Below are 14,090 nucleotides of genomic sequence, written 5' to 3'. Positions count from 1 at the left end.
AGGCGCGCTCACACAGTCAAGCACTCAACTTATACTAAGACACAAGGACAGGGTACATACACATGCATAGGCTAAATGGTTGTCTTTAGGCGCTTAATGATTAGGCAGTGCACATCAAGTAAATACTTGTCTGTATTTGTTCCAGCAGAGGACTTTGTTCCTCTTGGTAGCCATGCTTAAAAGGAAAGTTCCTTCTTGGAAACGATTATGAACTGCCACATTATTTACTGAACTTTAAGCTTTTAGAGAACAGACTCAATCACACACCCAGGCTGTGTTGTGCTATAACATGCAATCAGCGGTACTCCATGTTTCAAGGGTTCATCATTCATCATCAAATAAAAGGCAATTTTTCACACTTCCTAACATTCTCTCTCCACTTCTTCCACCATCTAGAGTCCTCCTTCATGGTGTCGGCCTCATCACGGACGCCATCTGTTACCTTTGGAGACTCCTTTGACCTCCTGTGCCTGGTGAAGCCTCGTCACAACCCTCGTGTCCCAACCTCCGTGACCTGGCGTTTTATGCCGGCTGGCCCAGAAGCTGGCGACCAGGATCAGGGAGAGTTCAAAGACCTGGTGACTTTCACCCGCGAGGGCACGCTGCAGTGGGGGGAGCAGCTGTTGGGACTGGGTACCCGCACCACAGTGGACCGCTCACACTCCAACACCAACTTCCGGTTGTCGGTGACCAGGGCTGGGCGTCGCGAAGCGGGCAAGTACCAGTGTACAGCCGTCCTGTGGAGGAGGAACTACGACAACAGCTGGAGCAGAGTAGCCAACCGCACTTCCAACCTGCTTGGCATCAGTGTCCAACAGCCAGGTAAAGCTGCATGGCGGCTTGCCAGGCACACACACACCTAATTAGAAGGGACGTAGACCAACACACAAACAGGGATAAACACAAAAACATAAATTCAGATGCACTCTCACACGCATACACAACAAGTGAATTCTGCAGAGCTTAGAGGATGTCTGCCTGCTCTAATTGCCCGTAGTCTCTGGTTTAGCCACTAATTGGTGTGTGTGTGTGTGTGTGTGTGTGTGTGTGTGTGTGTGTGTGTGTGTGTGTGTGGGCAGTGTGCAGGGCAGGGTGGGGTCTTCTAATAGAGCACAGTGAACTTATTGCTAAATAACCCACAGTAAGAGAGAGAAAACTGTGTGAAAAATGTAGAAGAGAGGCAAGCAAAGGACCGAGACAAAGAGAGTGAGAAATTGTGATAAAGAGAGTGAGCGATCTGTCCTTGAACCTTTTTCCTCAGCGGAGGCATTAAACTGTCTACATCTCCCTCATTGGCCCTCTGTGCTCCACACATACATAGAGCAAAACCCATTCAGACACAGCCCAAATAGTGGCTCAACACAAACAACAAACACACACACACACTGGTCCAATTTAGCCCAGTCTGCTGTGCCTCAACAGTATGATACTTCATTTATTCAGGTGAATGTGCCTGAGGCAAATACTCACCCTGCTTAGAAAACATTGTGGTCTGGCTTTCAAAGCCGTCCAGTAAAGGAATATGGTACCTGAAGTACCAGTGGGGTCCAGATTTGTTAGATTTGGCGGGAGGAATATGAGTAAGATATGTGGGCGGGATGAGAAAAATGTTTTCAACTTCTGAAATGCCAAATGTTTTTCTGGAACATTATGTTTTTGACCATGAGCAATGTGTGAATATATATGTGCAAGCTTGTGTATTTGCCAGCCTGCAGGCCCATTCCATGTTTAGGTGTGGATAAGTAAGATACTTTATTGAGATTTAGAGGCAGACTGTGGTGATCGATAACACTTTTAAATTGAGGCAGTGGAATGTAGTCACATGTACAGTAGATATAGTATTTCATTCCCTGTGGCTATTGATCTAGATACGCACACAAATTCAAACTGATGTAAACATGCACTCCTACAGAAGCACCGCAGTTCAGAGAAGGTGCTTTTACTGACTGCTCTGACCTTAACCATTCATGCAGAACACACACAGTGTCCCCGGGCCCTTCAGGACTTGTTTGGAGATCGACTTATCATCCTGAATGCTCATTTACCTTCCCTGCCCACCAATGTGCAGTTTACATTGTTTATCCTTAACCTGAAAAAGGACACACACACTCACATTTTGCAGGGGGAAAAAATACAGGGTTCTCCTTCTGCTTTTTTTTCTAGCAGTGTCTCCATGACAAAGTGATCAGTTACCTTGGTAATGCCATCAGTAACCGTGACGATGTGATCAGTTGCTGACCGAAAGTCAATCAGTAACCATAACGATCATTCTGTGTGTAAGGGCACTATCTCACAGGGGAGGACAAGTAAGTAATTCCTTTATCTTATTGGTTGCAGAGACGCGGCTCAGGCCTGGTCATGCTGCATTCATCTCCTCCACCTCCTGTGTTTTTAAAAAAAAAAATCAGTCAGACCTTCATTTAGACCGATGATTCATTTGTCAGCATGTAGGACGTCTCTCTTTGCCTCACACCTCTCCTCCCCATCTGCTTTTCCCTCTCTGTTTTCCAAAATGTTAACCACTCCTGGCTAAATGAGCGGCTGGCATTTTCAGTCCCTCCCTCAAAGAAGTGGGATAAAGGGGAGTGTGTGTAATGAGGTGTGAGCAAACACAGAATTTGACCAGATTCATAATTGAGACTTTAAATCATTCTTCCAGAGGTACCTGCTCAATATGTATGAGCTGCCTCACCAGCATCATGTGTGCACATACATGCTTGTGTTGCATGTCGAAGTTCTTGCATGAATGCCTCTGCAACTGTGTTTCTTGTGATGTTCCTCTGAGAGCTTCCATATGCTTACTCTGCATATATACTGAAGCCTCCCTCTCCCCTGATACTGCCTGACACAACAGTAGAATGGTTTCTCTCAGGTTTCTGATGGTCCATTTCACCACCATCTTGTATTCACAAGGATGATGAGTGCATGTGCCTAATGCGAAATGACGCTCCTCATTAAATTATTGGAGAACATCAAAAGCGGAGAGTGAAAACTAGCATCTGAAAAAGTGCCCTTGATCCAACATCCATGCATCTTGGATTAGCAGAAGCGAAGTTGTTGGATGCTGGATGAAGATGAAAGCAGGACCAAACCCACACAGAAGCAGTCAGCCGGTCAGCATGACATTCCGTCAAACTAGTGAGGTGCCTGCAGACCCAGCCAGGCCTACTTCCTGTTCCAGATTGCATTAGCAGCGCACTGCCTCTGTCCAAGTCCTATGGGTCATATTAGAGAGGTTTCCCACCATATCTGCACATGCACATACACACTTACAATATTTGTATCTGCATTGTGAGGGCAGCCTTGTGTTGGAATTATCCACCACAGACTTCATGCAGAGAACCACTTCACACACTGGATCACAAACACCATCATGCTCATGTACACACAAACATGCAGTACATACACACTGTGGGGGAAGGGGGTTACCTCCCTGAGCAAAAGTGTAATTATTTTATGGTAGAACATGATTCAATATTAACCCTCACAGCGGAGGATCTCCACAAACACACACAAAAAAAACATAAACATGTGGTATACAGTTCCACATACTGTAATATTAGATTGAACCTGATTGAGTTTTCTTTTTGTCTCTGTCTGAAATGCAATAATGGCAAACACATGTTCAGCTTGGCAGATCACCAGGGAAGCCTCAGTCTCTACAACACAATCTAATATCATCTACTCATAACTCAAACTACACACACACACACACACACAAAAACACACTCTTCATTTCACACACACACACACACACACACACACACACACACACACACATACACAGAAAACACGCAAAACCAATTATGCTGAATCTTCCCTAATAGAACTGGAGTTAAGATTAATGATGGTTTTGGGAGTTGGAAGACATTTTTCTCATCATTTGAGTGTGTGCATGTGCACATTTGTGTGTGTGTCTGGCATGAGGAGTGGGATATTAAGACTGTCTGTCTGGTTATTGGCTTAGCTAGAATGGAGAGGAGGGGGGTGGTGCCCCACTTAGAGTTTCTCCTCATCTCTCCTCACACACCTACGCTTGCCTGGCTACCTTTCACTCACATGATCAAACATCACGACGCAGGAATGAATGCCTTTTTGCTTTATTATTATCCTCCTCTTGTTTTACTCTCTTGTGGGTGCACTTTGAGTTAGAGGATATATGCCTCCTACTTTCTCCTTCTTTATCTGGGTCTGCCTTATATGCTCTCTCTGTGTTGCCCCCCCCCTCTCTCTCTCTCTGATAGTTGTTGAGGGTATCTTACCATTTAATATGGGCTGGCACAAGCAGATGCCACATGTGCTCTCCTTTCATGCTGGTGAAGTACCACCTAGCCGTTATTGATAGCATTGGCGTCACTACGGTGATTGGAGATTCCTGCTTATCGGGGCATGGATAGAAGCTGTCTATCTTCAATAAGTCCTGTCACCCTCATGTCTCCCTTTCTCGCTCCTGCTCCATCTCTGTCTTTCTACATTTTGTTCTCACTCTCCCCATAAGTCTCTTTTAATGTCTTTTCCCCCCTTCACTCTCACTTAGCTGCATGTTTCCCTCCCCGCCCGCCCCCAGCTTCTTTCTCACTCTTGTGCTTTTTCAATATTTTATAATGCCCTGCCTCTCTCCTCCTCATAATTCTCTCCATTATGTTTACAGTTTTCTTCAAATAGCTTCTTCACCATTGTCAGTATTTCATAAATAATAGGATATGCCAGCTGTGCTTGTTTGCACACAATAGCGACTTTATCACAGTGTTATCGTTCGTGTCAGGGTTGTAAATGTTTTCTGTGCCCTGTTGTCGGCTGCAGAGGATATAGTTTGAGTTTGCCCACAAGCTCACCTGAGGCAGCACTCCGTAAATGGGCTGCCTGTATGTCTGCAATACACAACCTGCTTCTACTACTTACAGTATACAACATACAAATAATCAGAGTGCACTTGCTCGTCTGTTGCACACACACACATGAACACACAGGATCGTAATGGGTGATTAATGAAGAGCCTTTGAGGGGTGCACTGAAACAGAAAATAATTTCATAAGATTTTTGATTAATCACGCCTGTTTCAGACATTCAAGGTCAGGCTCCTTTCCTGTGTCTTCTTCCTCACAAGGGCAAACCCTTACACTCTCTCTTGTGCATAACACGGGCCTCATTTTCTTGTTCAGCCCAATCTAAAGACGCAATGAGATGTGTGAGATGTGTTGTGTCTCTCCATCTCTTTGTGTGTGTGTGTGTGTGTGTGTGTGTGTGTGTGTGTGTGCACACTTTTGTGTCCTGCTGCTGGTGTAATTGAAGTCGTAAGTCAGAGCTAGCTACACTGCTGCTGCTCCTCCCAATGTAAATCAGTGGCTAATAGTTGGAGCAAAGCAGGAGAGGCTCAGCAGTGCCGTCTCTTGAAGACACAAACACAAACACACACACACACACACACACACACACACACACCAGCCTCTTGCCTGCACTAAGTGAAGGACCACTGTTCTCTGTGGTTTAATGGGCATAATATGTTTTATGCTTATTGGCAGTCCCCCTTTCAAACACACACACACCGGCATGCATACAGGCACGCGGCTCGATCTGATATGTCTTTCTGCTCTCCCCTCCGTGCCAGCTTCTTTTGGGCCATTAATCTCCAAGAGTTCCCCTGCCCTGACCCCCTGTCTCACCCCTCTCTTGTGCATCCGTTTTCCCGTTGGGCCAGCCAGCGTCTAGCAATCACTCTCTCAGAATGGCAGGCAGGAAGAGGGAAAGTGCAGTCAGTGCATCAGTGTGTTCGCGCTGCTGGTAGAGAATAGGAATTATATGGTGGGTGGAGGTTTTGTGTATGTGTGGCTCTGTCGTGGTGTGTTCAAGGCTGCTGTTACGTGCACAGATCCCCATAATTAGCCCAGTCTTAATGATACTGTAGTGGGAGTTGAAAAGGGGAGGAATGAGGAGTGGTAATATCCCTCTGACACAATGGGATCATAGATACATCGCAGTCATTAGCATAAAAATTAGGCTCCCAGTTCAGCATAGGAGCCACTTTTCAGTCAGTGGAACCCCATCTCTCATTGCCTCTGACTAGCAGCCTGCTCTGATCTATTCCCCCTGTGACAGAGGTCCAGACCGGATGTGCAGCATTTTGTGTGTGTAGTTGCAGAGGTTGGCAAGGAGCAGCAAGCCAAAGTAAGCTGTTCTGCAAGGGATCAGGGCGTGTCTAAAGTCCTCAGTCCTGACATGCTTTGGGTTCTGGCCGTGGATTAGCCCATGGCTGTGCTAACGCTAACGCTAAAGGCGGAGCAGGCAGCCATTAAGACTATAAGTCCTGGAGTGGAGCTGGAGAGACAGCCTGCTGCTTTCCAAAATCCCCCCAGGAGCATGTTTTCACTTTCTGTCTTTCCTTCTCATCTTTTCCAGGCTCTTTCCCTCCCTCTGCACACTCTCTCACTCCCCAGCTCTCTGTTGGTAGGGCCTTGTGAATATCCGTTCAGTTTGCCGATTTATCCCTTAACTCTCCTACTTTTCTCCCATCCTGTCTTCTTTAAAAAAAATATCATCCCTTTCTCTGGGTCTACTTTTATTCATCTCTCTCATCTCTTTGTCTCTTTCTCCCTGCCTCTTGCCCACTCTGGCCTACTTTAACTAAGTGGAAGCATTGGCCCAGTGGATAGGGTGTCAGCTCAGTGGTCATTAGGTACATATTAGACTATATTTAAAAAGAGCCAAAATGTTAGGCAGAGACCCCACCAGCACCTCCAGTCTTCACACTTCATTTAGGCCTCATTAATATTCATTAACCACAGGTGAGGCTGCTGAATATTAATGTTAGTGTCAGACGATTAGACAGAATGTGATCAGTAGAGACATAGATCATGGTAAGGCAGAAGGGAAGACTGGTCAAAACAAAGACTGTAATGAAGGGGAAATGAGAGGGGTGAAGTAGAAATTTCAACCCTAACATTTAGTCCTATATTAAAATACTTCACCTGGAGCAGCAGCATGAACCAGAAATGGAAATTAATTGAATATCCTCTATATACAAAAAATAAAGGGTAACATTCTTTGATTTACAATCTTGGGCTGTATTCTCCACTATGAAGACTCGGCCAAGCAGTTTCATAGCTCCTTTGAAGTCATCCTAAAAATATTGTGTGTGTGTGTGTGTGTGTGTGTGTGTGTGTGTGTGTGTGTGTGTGTGTGTGTGTGTGTGTGTGTGTGTGTGTGTGTGTGTGAGAGCTGTGGTTAGTGTGTGCTGACATGCCACAGTACCATCCTTAACTGTACTCTCCTCCTTCCCCTGGACTCTAACTTGTTTTCATCTGCTTTGCTTCATAAACAACAGTTGTTGTGCAGCGTTCAGGGTGCCCTTTGTTACCTGTCTTCCTTATCAAAACTAGGCTGCTGTTTGTAGCCTTTGTGTATTTACCTCCAATGGTAAATAAAAGGAATAAAGACAGCTTTGTCTCAACTCTGCGGTTCCTGTAGCTTTTAAACAAGACAAATTTGGCACACATGGGAAGGGGGTAAGACAAGGGTTCAATGAGCCAATTAGTGACTGTACTGTACTGTGTGTGTTTGTGTGTACTGTAATGACACTACATGCCCAGAAAACTGCTGAAACACAAGTACCTCCAGTGGAGCTGAGATAGTTAAGGGGCTAGGAGGCACTGTGTCTGGATACAGCTGTCTGGATTGCATCTCCATTCCACCCAATATAATATTTTTCACGCATTTTGCAAAGCAGGAATCAGACTTTTAATTACATTTTATTTAATCATGCCTGGTGATGTAAACAAAAGGCTCTGGCCCTGTTTAATTGAGTCTGCCCTTTATTACTAGAAAATAAAAATCAGTGAGATCCTTGAACGTATCTTAGCCATGCAACATTGTTCATGGATACAATCAAACCTGCATTGATGACCAGAAGAAATTTGAGTTGAAGTTAGCCAAACTGGAAGACAGATCGAGAAGAAACAATATGCGCATCATTGGACTGAAAGACGGCAGCGAAAAAGATGACCCAGTTGGATTTCTGCAAAACCAGTTGCCAAAATGGATCCCCTCTTTACGGAACAGGGCTACCATTGAAATTGACAGAGCGCACAGAATCTACGGCAAGGGTACAACAACGTGCACGCTGATTCTCAGATGTCTGAGATACCAGGACCGTCAAGCAATTATCCAGGGGGCGAGACAAATACAGCGGGATGGCCTGATTCGTGATTCCAACGCAACGCTGAGCTTTAAGCCTGACTACAGCGCTCTCACCGTCCAACGACACCAGGAATGTGCAGCGGAAGCTTCATGCTAAAGGCATCCCAAACTTTCTTATTTATCCGGCAACTCTGAGAGTAACCCACAGAGGGAGAGCGCTCACATTCACTGCACCCGAGGAGGCGGACAGGCTCTGTCGGGATATGGAGGAGGGGAGTGTGACACCCGCGCGAGCCGCTTCGCGACCGGATCGGGCGCTGTCATCGGACCCAGAGGGCAGCGTGGGGACCTCTTGTCCGATGCGGGAACCTGGGCGGGCGGACCCGTCGACTGTGGATTAGCGTATCTGGAACACTGTGCAAGTTTAACTCGAGGACACTGCATGTACGTTTGGCAACCTAGCTTTAAAGGAATGTTTAATTAGGCTGAAAACATGATGGACACGGGCTGCTCACTTTACATAGCCTACTGCAGAAACTAATAGCTGGTTGGAACATGGTATGTGAGTTGGGGAGCCAGGCTGTGAAGAAATATTTGACTGGACTGAAAGAACATGATAAACACTTATTTTATAATCTATATTTACTACTCTTACATGGTTTGTTTCCCACACAGCCAATTTCAGATCTTAATAGCTGGTTGAAACATAATATATGAGCTTGGGAGCCGAGTTATAAGGAGCATTTGATTAGACTGCATCTTATAATCCATGTTTAATACTCCTACATGGTTAGTTTGTTTTTCACACCGTTTATTTCAGAACTTCATAGATGGATGGGACTTAGTTTTAAGAGTTTTTTTTAACATTGTTCATGTTTAACATAGGAAAGCACTAGACCTGTGTCAGTTAACCTGTGACTTTAGACAGGAGGGGCAGTTTTGAGCTGCAGTTTTTGTGCGAGCTGCGTTTGATGCGGCCACGTATCTTACAGAGAGGGAAGGGGGACTGTGGTCTCGGAGGGCTAGGAGCTTTATTTTATTTTTTATGTTCAGCTCATCCTACCAATTCCGGTAGGATTCTCGAGACGTGCATACATGTAAATTTTGAAGATGGCTGAACTTTCAATTCTTTCAGTTAACATCAGGAGGCTAAATGGACCGATCAAACAAGCTAAATTCCTGGACTATTTAAGAAGGAAGAACATAAACGTAGCGCTTATTCAAGAGTCACATTTACGTAAAAGAGATGTAAATCGTCTACAAAATCAATATTTTAAAGTTGTTGCTTCATCTAGTGACGACACCAAAACCAAGGGCTCCATTGTGTTGCTGTCACGGAAATGCGCACTCCCCATAGACAAAAGTAGCAGTAGTAGTAGCAATTGAACCAGCAATCCTGTCTGACCACAATGCACTGATAACCACATTCCATTGTGATATGTTAGGAGAAAGAGCTAGAAGGTGGCAATTTAATAATTCCCTTCTCCAAAACACAGATTTTGATACCAAGAACCAAGCTGGCTGAGTTTATATCAATCAATACTGACTCAGTTTCGGACCCGGGCCTACATTTGGCAAGCCACTAAAGAATTTATTAGAGATTTTAAATCTTCCTTTGCGGTCAATTTGAAGAAAAAGAGAGAGGCAAGAATTGCGGAGTTGGAAGAACGTTGTAAATCGTTAGCGCAGTCTCTAAAGATGCGTTTTTCTAAATCTACACATACTCTTTTAGTCACGAATCAAGCAGAGCTAAATGATTTGCTAAGAAGGAGAGCTGAATTCATAATGCACAGAGTGAGGCAAAATTACTATTTTAATGGTTGCAAACCAAGCAAATTGCTGGCTCTGAAATTGAAACAAAACGAGTCCAGGGCTGCTATTAACAGCATCCGTACGGACTGAGGTATCTCAACGAATCCTAAAGATATCACCGCCACTTTCTAATCCTTTTATTCAAAGTTGTATGAATCCTCCTGCAATCCGGATCTGACACAGTGCCAAAAGTTCCTGAAAGAGCTAAACCTGCCTCTTCTTGACCCAGAGGAATCAGAAGAACTGGGTCAACCTATAACGTTAGAGGAACTTAAATCAGCGTTAAAAGCAGCTAAGAAAGGGAAAACACCGGGGATGGATGGAATTCCATCAGAACTTTTACTACAGTACTTTGACATACTAGGACCTATCATTTTACAAACTTTAACCTCGACCATAGAGAGGGGCACCTTTCATCAACAAACCAACACTGCACTAATCTCGGTCATATACAAAAAGGGCAAAGATCCTACGGAGTGCTCAAACTATAGGCCCATAAGTATGAAGGTAAATATGGTGCAAAAAGGGAGAGCTTGTAGAATACAATGTGAGAACTTGCAGAACAAAAAATCTGAACTTGTATGTTAAAATTTGCACTTGTAAAAATTTAATTTGCACTTGTAAAAATAAAATTTGCACTTGTAAAAAATATTCACACACGTGATCTGAATTTGAAGTCATACAAAGAAAAAAAACATGAGAGCTTGTAAAAAAAATCTGAACTTGTAAATTGAAATTTGCACTTGTAGAAAATGTTCACACACCTGTATTCTGAATGTGAAGTTACAGAAGAAATATTCACAAATGTGTAGATTGATATTTACATGAACACAATGACATTGTGTGGTTCATGTTCATGAATGGTTCATTTTCCATCACAACCACAACTCAGTGATTACAACCTCTCGAATCTGTCACTGCAACTTCACATATGTGCTCTCTCGCATCACAAAGTGGCCAATCTGCGCACCTCGACTTTCACAACACTCTTGACGATACATTTGGTGCAAAACTAATTTGTACCTGTGGACTTAGGCTGTGGAGCTCTGAGCTAACAGAACGGGAAAATCAGGGTTTCTATCGCCAGATGAGGGACAACTCTGTTTTGGACAACATTTCCCACTGTTCCAAGAACCCAAATCACCAGCAGATCAACATATGCCATAGGACATATTGGACTCCTCAGAAGAGATACGTCTCTAAAGTCATTCCGACTCCCTATTGCACGTTCTGTCAACCTGAACAAACTGGAACTTTCCTGCACATGGTCTGGGAGTGTGAACCGGTGCATGAGTTTTGGAATAAAACAACATCAATGATATCTGATGTGATATGATGTTGAATTCCTACTGACCCGATTGGTTTGTTGACAACTCTAAATTACACCTGCTTGGGAGACAGAAGAAAATTTGGCTAGCCGGCTCAACCGCAACCAGAAAAATGATAGCTCAACAATGATAGCCCCCCCCCCCCACACACACTCTCTTTGTTTAAAACAGTGGTTGGCATACTTCCTAGACACAGTTATGCTTGAGCTCTCTACAGCAAGGATTAACAAAGCCAAGTCATCGACTATAGACCTATGGAGAAACGCAGCAGCACAAGTATCAGTCCTGGTGACCTCAACACCACAAGAATTAGGAGAGAGCGACTAGGCAAGGTGTTTTAGTTTTCTTGTATTTTGGTTTGTTTTGTTTTCCTCGAGACCGCAGAGGGTGGCTGAGGGTTTTGGTTCCTGTTTGATTGTATTTGTTTGTTCTGTATGTTGTGTGTTCAAAAATATAAAAATAATAAAAAAATTGATCATAAAAAAAACTTTAAAATTATTATGAGAGTTTTTGTCTTCTACTTCAGTATACAAGGACACTGTTTCGACCCTTTTTACCTGTGGAGAAAATTAACCGATCAAAACCAAAAAGAGGAGTTAAATTAGGAGCTAAGGCATATCAAATTGGTGTATTATTTTTCATATTCACCGAGGCCAGGTTTGACTGGCACATGAACTATTGCAAAGCATTGAGAAGTGTTTCCAATTACGGACTTGTCTTGTGGATGCACCCTTGAGTCTCATTAAAGAAACGGTAGCAAAGAACATGTGATCACACTTAAAATAGGTATTGACAGCCTTGCTCACACACAAGAACACAGTACTTCTCTTGCTGTGGAGGGAATGCACATACATGATGAACGGCCCTGTAAACGCTGTTTGATTGAACTGGCTTCCTACGCTGGGTCTCTTCCCACAACATAGTAAATCTGCCCTCATCATTGCTCAATATACAAAATGACATACAGTACATCATATAGAAGTTTTAGCCTATTTTCTGCTACTTCTGTCATGAGATGCATCAATGTAACTGTGGAGGATGGCTGTAGCTGAAAGAAGAAACCTCACTGTCAGAGTGAATGGACACGTGTCAGAGGATGTGACCAATGGTCTGTGTGAAGTCGCTGTTCTGTTACTGAGGCATTTCGCAGCGGGAGAAATTAGGAGGGGGTGGAGACTTTAAGGTGTTTTTGAGGCATACAAAGTTTTTTGTTTCCTTTTATTTTTCTTATGCTTATCAAGTTATGATAACTTGTAATAGCTCATGATGCTACCTAATAGGGCTTGAATAATTAGCCTATTTTAGCTTTGAAAAGGCATCTCTGTAAACACAGATGTACGGCAACATGCTTTCAGCCCCCAGTTTTTCTCCTGGCTTCCGCTTCAAACTTCAAATGGGAACGGCAGAGAATTGCTTCGTCCTGTGCCAATTCAATCCTGCATGGTTTCACTTCAGGAGGTTCGGAGGTAATTCTCCTGCAAAAAAAAAAAAAGATTGCCAGGATTCCGCAGGCCTTGGCAATAATTCCGGATGGGGAGATTGTCAGGCTTCCTACTGTACCAAGTCTCTAGGGAGTACCGAGGCAATGATAATGTCATCATTTCAGATGCTAGCTTGAAATGCCATTGCACAACAGGGTGGTCTGGCGATGCCTTGCAGCCATGCATCTTTTTTAATGCAACCAAATGTGTACATACTGTATATGTAGTGCACATATGCAGATTCAGAATCACAAACAGCTATCATTTGAGCATGCACAGCAATCTGTTGGTAATGGTGAAGTTTTTAGGGCAGATGGCTGTGACCCTAGGCAGTCAATCAGTCAGTCAGTCAGTTATAGCAAAGCTTAGTGTGAGCTAAGAGGGGACATGAAATTGGAGATGCAGGGGGTTGTTTAAGAATGCAGGAGGAGATTGGTTCAGATTTGTGTCAGTAAATCAATCAAAAAACATTCTTACAAATGCATATTCCTGAGCAAGGCTGGATACCGTTTGAAATTTGTTGCACCAAAACTGAGTTTTGGTATCAATCACAAAACAATACTTTTTCTGATATTTTTCTACAAAACCCTTTTTTCATTTGACAACACGCAGTACAAGATGCTTGCCTAAATAAAATGCATTCACATCTCCAGTCTGAGTAAAGAATACGTGAGTATGAATCTGAGTAAGCATTTGGTGAAAGCTTTTGGTACTTGTCTTGAAGTAAGTTTGTTTATACCAACTTACATACAATTAATTGTATTAAAAGCTGCTTTTGATGGGCTTCTTGTATAAACTTGCATAGAAAAAGTGTTTTATGTATTTATTGGTTGTCGTGTACATTCACAAACCAGCTGATGCTATTTGGACAATTCTGGCAGACATCTGTGCTCTGATCTGAAAATAGGTAATCCTCTCTCATTTTGGTGGAAAGGGGTGGCAAAATGACATTCTGCAGTTGCATGTCTGCTACTGATATCAATTAAGGGAATTTGTTTCCCCAAATTGGGCTCAGCCAACAAACAACTCTTGGCTCACTGTCAGTGTGCACTGCCAACGCTAGGAAGTGCTACCAATCAAATTATTGTTTAGGTTAAGATTGTTCAATTTACTGAAAGAGGTGCACCACACCTGTGGAATTGTTCGACATTGAAGCTGCGTGGTATTCTTTGAGTGCAGTTAAATACCCCTGAGATTATGATTGTTTGAGACATATCCTCACTATGGCATGATGGAGATATACATCTCATGCTTGAAAATTGTATGGTGTGATTATTTTTGCTTTGTGATCCAGTGTTTTATACATATAATGTTAGGGCTATGTGTGTTTTCTACA

General features: G+C 43.4%; 1 protein-coding gene across 1 annotated transcript in view; it reads left to right on the top strand.

The window, feature by feature from the left end:
* The window catches only part of igsf3 (immunoglobulin superfamily, member 3), a 73,273-nt gene that overhangs the window by 53,063 nt on the left and 6,120 nt on the right, over positions 1-14,090 (top strand). The window contains exon 6 of the mRNA XM_031295941.2: positions 397-822. Within this exon, the coding sequence (XP_031151801.1) occupies positions 397-822 (426 nt within the window). The remainder of the gene's footprint in view (positions 1-396; positions 823-14,090) is intronic.

Source organism: Sander lucioperca, chromosome 8 (genome assembly GCF_008315115.2).
Source record: "Sander lucioperca isolate FBNREF2018 chromosome 8, SLUC_FBN_1.2, whole genome shotgun sequence".
Taxonomy (NCBI): Eukaryota; Metazoa; Chordata; class Actinopteri; order Perciformes; family Percidae; genus Sander; species Sander lucioperca.
The sequence above is the reverse complement of the archived record's forward strand: the minus strand, read 5'-3'. Positions and strand labels throughout refer to the sequence as shown.